Source organism: Wasmannia auropunctata, unplaced genomic scaffold, assembly GCF_000956235.1.
Source record: "Wasmannia auropunctata unplaced genomic scaffold, wasmannia.A_1.0 LD336074.1, whole genome shotgun sequence".
In the NCBI taxonomy this organism is placed as follows: domain Eukaryota; kingdom Metazoa; phylum Arthropoda; class Insecta; order Hymenoptera; family Formicidae; genus Wasmannia; species Wasmannia auropunctata.
Genome location: NW_012026816.1, coordinates 3980144 through 3987940, shown reverse-complemented (window position 1 = coordinate 3987940; position 7797 = coordinate 3980144). Strand labels below are relative to the sequence as shown.

Below are 7797 nucleotides of genomic sequence, written 5' to 3'. Positions count from 1 at the left end.
AATATAATTAAATGTTTAAATTGAAAGTAATTCAAATCCTTTTGTGAACATTTCAAAATATAAAAGTACCTATATGACATTAAAGAAATTTAGTATATATTAGTATGTATTAGTATATATTTTATTTAGTACATATTAGTACATATGAAACACATAATTTTTTATCTTTACTTAACGCTTAGTAATAAAAAAAATGTGGAGAAAAGTGTTGAATATCTTTGAAGTACATAAAATAATTTCAAAATATCTAATTTCTTGTGAAATGTACATGGAAGTGTTCTTTTCCGATTTAAATCAGCGTTGGACATGTTAAAATAGAGACAAAAATAAGATACTAGCAATTTTTAATACAATTAAACCTCGATAACTCGAATCTCAAAGAAAGAGAAAAACTTTTCGAGTTATAAGGTTTTCGACTTATCGAAATTTGAGTAAAAGAGGATTAATATATAAAAATTCGACTTATGGAGGCTTTGTACGACAGTTTACAATTTTCCAATTATAATAGTTTTTAAAGGAAAAAAATCATATTTTGCCAGTGAATTATTTATTGCGCACATATAATAAATGTAATCATAAAACAAAATACCAGTATTACTCATGGTTACACATAGCTACAACTTCGAAATATAAAAGCAGCGACAATAGAAGTTTGACTTATAAAGGTAAACTTCGACTTGTAGAAGTTTGACTACTTTAAATTCGAGTTACAGAGGTAAAATAATACATCTAAATACCTAATAAACAATTCGAGTTAAGGTAGTTTTTATTTCGATTTAGAGGTTTTTCGCAGTGGAGCGGAAGAGAATGAACAAGATTCTCGTCTTGCAGAGGTTTTTAAGTTGTAGAGGTTCGAGTTATCGAGGTTTGACTGTACATGCTGAGTCGTTAAGGAGTTGATATCCAGCCTTGAAAAAATCTGTTTTTTTTGAATAAACATAATGTAAATCATCAAAGGTATAAAAAAATTTTAAACAAAAGTTTTACGACTTTAAGAGCGCTTTACAATGGTGCATTTTAATTTTTTAAAATTAAAAGTGGGGGTAGGGGATAATAAAAAATATATATATATTTTTTAAATGCACCATTGTAAAGCGCACTTGAAGTCGTAAAACTTTTGTTTAAAACATTTTTTCATATGTTTGACGGTTTATATAATATTTACTCACAATCAGAAAGAAAAATAATTTTTTTATTCAAAGCTGGGTATCATCTTCTTAACGTGCGATCCAGCACGTATAAAAAATAATGAGTACAGTCGAACCTCCATAAAAGTAACTTGTCAGGACCAACCAACCTCTGTAAAAGTAAACTCCGCTTTTATCTCCACTTTTTTAATGTCGCAGCCGAAATTCCAAAAACATAATCTTAAATAACCTTGATTTACGTTATGCGCATGCGCTGGTATATGTAGTGGGGAGTTACCATAAGAGAGGAGATTATTATATGGGTGGTTAAAATGTGACTTTTATGTCCATTTCTACCAATGTAGATTAACTTTAATCTCGGTTTTATTTTTATCTTTTTCTAATTCTTAAAACTAGAAAAAGATACAAAGCAAGTTAAACCAGAATTAAAGTTAATCTACATTAGTAGAAACGGACATTATGCAGAAGTTAAGACAAAAACGAAGAAAACTTTACGGAGGTTCGACTGTACCTTATTTTTGTCTGTATTTTAATATCCAAAGGTTAAATCGGAGGGGGACACTTTCGTAATGTGTTTCCTTGTAAAAAGAACAAAAAATTTTTAGACATTTACTTTCTAATTTGATCTGGAATCGTGTACACATACAGGGTCCATTATGAAAGTAATGCGCATTTTCTGGGAAAAATAGATTTATTGATCGTACTTGTACAAATGCTTAAAATTCTTTAAAATACTCGCCTCCTGCATCAATACACTTGCGGAGACGTGTTTGCCACGCCTGAAAGGCACCCTGAAACTCCTCGACGGAAATGCCTCTCAGGAACGTTGTAACATGCTTTTGGATATTTTCCACGGTCTCCCAATGTTTTCTTTTTAGCTTTCTCTTGAGTCGGGGAAACAAAAAAAAGTCGCATGGAGCCCAGTCGGGATTGTAACGATGAAGGCCGTGTGCCTGGTGGCATTGTCAATGCCACCATTACCATGACAATGCCATCTTCATCGTTACCAACTTCTTGGCCCGGAGCAACACACCGGTGGTCCCCCAACCCTCTTACAGTCCCAACTTGGCTCCATGCGACTTTTTTTGTTTCCCCGACTCAAGAGAGAGCTGAAAGGAAAATATTGGGAGACCGTGGAAAACATCCAAAAGCATGTTACAACGTTCCTGAGAGGCAGGGTGCCTTTCAGGCGTGGCAAACACGTCTCCACAAGTGTATTGATGCAGGAGGAGAGTATTTTGAAAAATTTTAAGCATTTGTACAAGTACGATCAATAAATCTATTTTTCCCAGAAAATGCGCATTATTTTCATAATGGACCCTGTATGTATAACATACAAATATTTACGAAGAGTTTAAATATATTGAACAGTGTATATATGCTGTAGTTAAAATATACGTAATTTATTTCTGTAATAATAGAAATGAGTGTAAATCTTATAAAAATCATCTTTAAGATATAAAAAATTTGTAAGATATAAAATCTTTAAGATCTAAAAGATGTAAAATCTTTAAGATATAAAAAAAATATAAAAATTTTTAGATTTTCTCGATGGTATATTAAAATTCACAGAAGATTTTCCATCTATTTCTCAACTTTGGATAGGCAGCAAATTAATAATTACATTAACCAATCCAGATATGGCAAAAGTAAGGAAAGAACTTTGTATTCTAATATAAAGTTTTTTTAACCAGATTTTAATTAAGTATTTACTTTAGACAAATACAAATATTGTATGTCCCAAGTAACATATGTTAATGTACGTAGGTTTTATACTATATGTTTCCTAAATGTATGTACTGTAACCACTTTTTCAAGCAGAAAGCAAGACTCGTCGCCAGTCCGTCGTACAGTCAGAGACAAAAATAATCGCGATTCTAATAATTCGTAATTACATCAATTACATGGCAACCGAAAACGCAAAGTTGGGCGCCAGGCACGAGCGGGCGTGCCACCCTTCGAAATACTTGAATTGAATATAATCACTGACATATGTGAGATATCCGCTAACAAACGACACGAGAAAACTGAATGACGCTTAAAACTCCGACAGCCGCGATCGGTAGACGATCCGAGTGACCGGTAACTCAACCCTGAAATTGGCAAAGAGGCGTTTCGTAGGAGCGTAAAAGAATGCAGGAGAGCAAGGGCGCTATCGAAAACACAAAATTTTAGTAACAGATAACAATTATAATTGCGTGTATCGCAGTATACAAGCGTTTCGTCGGACCGCATATGACGTAGCAGCAACCGTGAATATTCTCGTCAGCTCTCTTGACTGACCGATGTACGAGTTATTCGTTAATTCGCGGAATACAATGTCGCGGCACGCGAGATGTACGCCACACGCGGCGTAATGGCCGATCACATGCCACGTGGAGTCGCGATTTTCTCGAAATTGCCAAAAGCTCGGCACGCTAACAACGCAATGAACCGTATAGAGTTTCAATGCAAAAATAACACGAAATAACACTTAAAAATACGCACAAATGAACGGGTTGTGGCAAGGCAAGCGCAACGGCAATTATTTTAATTCGCGTAACTCTTGCCGGGCGGATGGCGCGACTCTACTCGCGGACACATAACTACAACGGACGACGGAACTTTCTTAGCGCGATCCGCCCGACAACGAAACCGGCGGCTGACAATATAATTCGACGACGTTCGTCTCATCAAGAGCGGCAGCTAGAATCTCGAATCTCGCCACTCGGCAGCTACACGGGATCCTGCGTCCTGTCCCGACAACGACCACAGCTCAAGTGTCGCTCGGTAGCACTTCCGGCAGCACGCATGCCGCGAGGCGTCACGAGTTCGGTTGATAACACGCCGATTGGCCTTTGCCCTGCGAGCGCGACGCCCGCGAATCACGGCGTCGCACGTGATCGAATCGCCCCCAATCGGCGGCGCGAGCTTCAAATTTGGCCCAACTTTTCCGGGCCTCGGGCCCGCGACTTTTTCGGTTATCTTGCGGCCAGGTACGCTCGTTTGCCTTGCCCTCGTGCTTCCCGCCTTCGGCAACCGGGTCCCCCGTGTGAGTCCATTGCTTCTATGGCATGTCCTTTCCTCACGGCTTTCTTCGGCGTCGGACAGCGGTTGCGTCCGGTTGATGGCCCCCTTGTCTCTCGTTGCTGATTGCTGAAAAAAATCGACAGCAGTAAAGGGCACCAGAGCTAATATCTCTCAGAAAATTGTAGCTGACCTGCGTGCTCCGTGCTTCCCCCGACGAGCCAATCGTCCCGGTGTCCTTCTCTTTCTCACTGGTTGATGGAGACGACAAGGTTTTACACGCGCTGTTTGACTATGCTGCCGATTTCTACCTACTGTCACGCTCCGGTGGAAAGAAAAGATTAAGTAAAGCGCGTAAAAAATATAATACAAAAACGCACGCGCGCGGATACGCTCGCCTCCCTAAATCGGGGAGGGCGCAGGATCTGAAACCGCGCTTCCTCGGTTGAGCGTTATGACCCTTGTGACAGACGGTCGAAAAACGTCACGTCACAGTACATTATGATTTACAAAACAAATATGAAGCACGAACATGTGCTATTTGGGATATAAGCACATATGTACACATGTATAATTTTAATATTTATATCATCACTTATTAATTAATCAAGTTAGTTTTATTATTGGTGAAACTTATGATAGTTACTTAAACAAAAAACAAAGAAACATGTGATATCACAAATATACAATAAAAAAAACTACTGTATAACGTTGTAGACTGTCTTATATAGCAAAAATTGCATAGATAAAGGTATACCTTATAAAATTGTGATGCCATTATTTGGAACTGGGTTACTCACTGCTCCTGGTAAGATATATTTACATTAGTAAAACGTTAAACTAATTGTTGGCTTGGAACTGTATTATTAGTTTTACTGTTATAAATTTAAAAAATATATCTACATCATTTTTCATAATCGTGTACATATACTTAATATATCTATAACATCAAAAATTTATGCATATATTATAAATAATATATTAATATATTTAGTTTTATATTATATTTTATTTATATTACTTATAATTCAAAGTAGATATTATTAAATATTACTAAATGGTAATAATATCACAAATTTGTTTTCTTTTTTAAACATTTCTTTATATTAATATTCCTAATATTAATCTAGTTATAATACTATGATATTATTTATTATTTTTGTATACGTCCTCTATTATAATTATAGAATCCATATGGACTCGAATGAGGAAAATGACTGCACCAATATTTGGTTCGCACGTATTGCAAGATTTCTTTAATAAGTTTGTTAAACATTCTGTACAATTTACACATGAATTAGAAAAAATTGGAATAAATGGACACGAAATTGTCTATGTAAATTATTTAATGAATTGTAGTTGGAAAATTGCAAGTGGTAAGACTATATAATTGAATACGTTTGTAAATTAACATATTATAAAAATTTTAATTTATTAATGAAACAAAGGTAAAATTTCCCAAAAATTAGAAGTTATTAATGCAGTAATAATACATCTTATTTTATCGACTAAACCTTTTATAATATATATGTATATGATATTAAGTATTGCAAAGGTAAGATTACTAAGAATTCTTAGTATAAAGAATCTAATTTATACTTTTTACGGAATTAATTTCTAAGACATTTTAATAATAAAATTTATAAAGTATGGTAACTTATATGTTACTTAAGTTGCCAATAATTATTTTTCATAAATAATAACATCATAACGAGATACTTTTTTATTTTTAAAACTAAAATTTATTTATTATAAATTTATTATAAATAATATTTCAATGTTTTGTCGATTGCACATTAATATTTTGAATAATAGAGTTTCCTTTTATATGTTATTATGTAAAGATTGTCTAATGGGTGTTCAGTTGGAACCACAAAAAAACAACAAAGTTATAAACATACTTCACAGGTAACGTTTTTTTCCAAGATAAAAATGAAAAAAGGAGAGCAATCTTTAATGACCTTCATATACTTGACCTTGATATACTTATGTATGTTATTGAAGATTGCTCTTATCAAGATTACGGTTCTGAACAACATTCAAAAGGACGTCGGTCATGATATGCTAAAAGTTATTAACATAAAAAGTTCATGACATAAACGAAAATTTCTTGTTTTATACAGCTAGTTCCACGTGATTTTTTACTGATCTTGATGTTGGATTTTACTAATAAACATAATATATCTATGTAGACCGAGCGTTAAGGGGGGCTGGGGTAAGGTGTACGTAAAAAAGGTCACCTACTTTGACAACATATGTCAATGTCATCAGAACAGGGTCCCTTAAACAGCACTATTATCATAAATTTTTTTGTTAATAACTTTTTAGAACGGCTACACCCTTTTGAATGTTGTGCAAATGTTAATGATATACAATATGTTAAGGTCAGAGTCATTGGAGATCGATTTCCTTTTCTTTATTTTTAAGTTAAATTTTTTACATAAATATGTAAATTAATAAATATTACAGTGTGTCAAAGAAACAATTATCTTTGATAATTACATTTGTCAATATATTTGAAGTCAAATAATTTTTATTATAAACAAATTATTACATTACAATGTAATAAAGAGAGATCTTTAACACACACTCCAAATCCAAGTGTGTAATTTTGTAGTCACTTTTTACGCATTTATATGCGTTGTGTACAATATGGTCGTGTGTGCAACGTGCTGTGTGCAATACGATTGTGTGCAAAACGAAGTTGTAGACAATCATTTTGTAAGCCAACGGGACTCCCCCATATTTTTGCACATTTTATCTGTGTTTTACACAGTTAAATGCATACTTTTACATGTTTAATTTTACAATAATATGTGTAAGTGTGTAAAAAATATACATTTAACTATGTAAAACACAGATAAAATGTGTAAAAATATAGACTTATACACTTGGATTTGAAGTGCAAGTAGGATTACTTATAAAGTTTAATAAAAAGAATTGATTAAATATGCTTTCATAATTATCTTATATAAAAATTTTTATTTTCAATGTTTCAGTTTAAAAGAATGTTTTTCATACAGGCTAATGAATCTATATATTTATTTTTTTGACATTGTGTTCCATTTCTCTACGATGGGACGCAAAACAAAAAAATATGTGAATTTGTTCCATTCTCTTGTAAATGAAGTAAATATGTTTGTTAAAATATTTTATTTTTTTGTAAAAATTATTTGATTTAACGTCTATTACATAGTCTATAATTATACAGATCATACAGCAGAGCGAAGATGAATTATCAAATTTGAATACAATTAAGGATAAAGAGAAGCAAATTTGTAAGTTATTAATATTTTATATCAACATTTTACGAAATTAGATCTTTATGAAAACGCAACGTTTACAAAATGGCATCAAAGTGAATTATTATAGTTATAATCGAAATAGTAGGGGAGTATAGCGTAATTTGGTCACCTTTTTTTTAAACGACTCTAAAACTCGTATTTTTTCGAATTTCATGAAATCAAATAAACCGTTGGAAAGGTAAAAACCTAGCGCAACTTTTTCTCGAATATACCTACCTTCTATCTCATCGCAAACCAAAAATATGATCATTTCCCAAAACACAAAAAATCGCGATTTTTCTTTTTCATAGCGTAATTTGGTCAACTCTATAAATCCTAAAAATTCTTAAAAAATAAAT

General features: G+C 33.1%; 1 protein-coding gene across 1 annotated transcript; it reads left to right on the top strand.

Moving 5' to 3' along the window:
* The first annotated feature begins 2694 nt into the window (after nucleotides 1-2694).
* Nucleotides 2695-7495, top strand: LOC105449708 (cytochrome P450 4C1-like). Its single transcript, XM_011689087.1, has 6 exons — nucleotides 2695-2797; nucleotides 4872-4962; nucleotides 5342-5530; nucleotides 5999-6062; nucleotides 7154-7283; nucleotides 7366-7495. The coding sequence occupies exons 1-6, from the start codon at nucleotides 2789-2791 to the stop codon at nucleotides 7471-7473; spliced, it is 591 nt and encodes a 196-aa protein (XP_011687389.1). The 5' UTR covers nucleotides 2695-2788; the 3' UTR covers nucleotides 7474-7495.
* The last annotated feature ends 302 nt before the right edge of the window (nucleotides 7496-7797 follow it).

Excerpts from the sequence above, each read along its gene's own strand:
- LOC105449708 (XM_011689087.1), top strand. Across the intron at positions 6,063-7,153 it reads GTTATAAACATACTTCACAG|TTTAAAAGAATGTTTTTCAT; the intron begins GTAACGTTTTTT and ends TCAATGTTTCAG. Across the intron at positions 7,284-7,365 it reads TCCATTCTCTTGTAAATGAA|ATCATACAGCAGAGCGAAGA; the intron begins GTAAATATGTTT and ends ATAATTATACAG.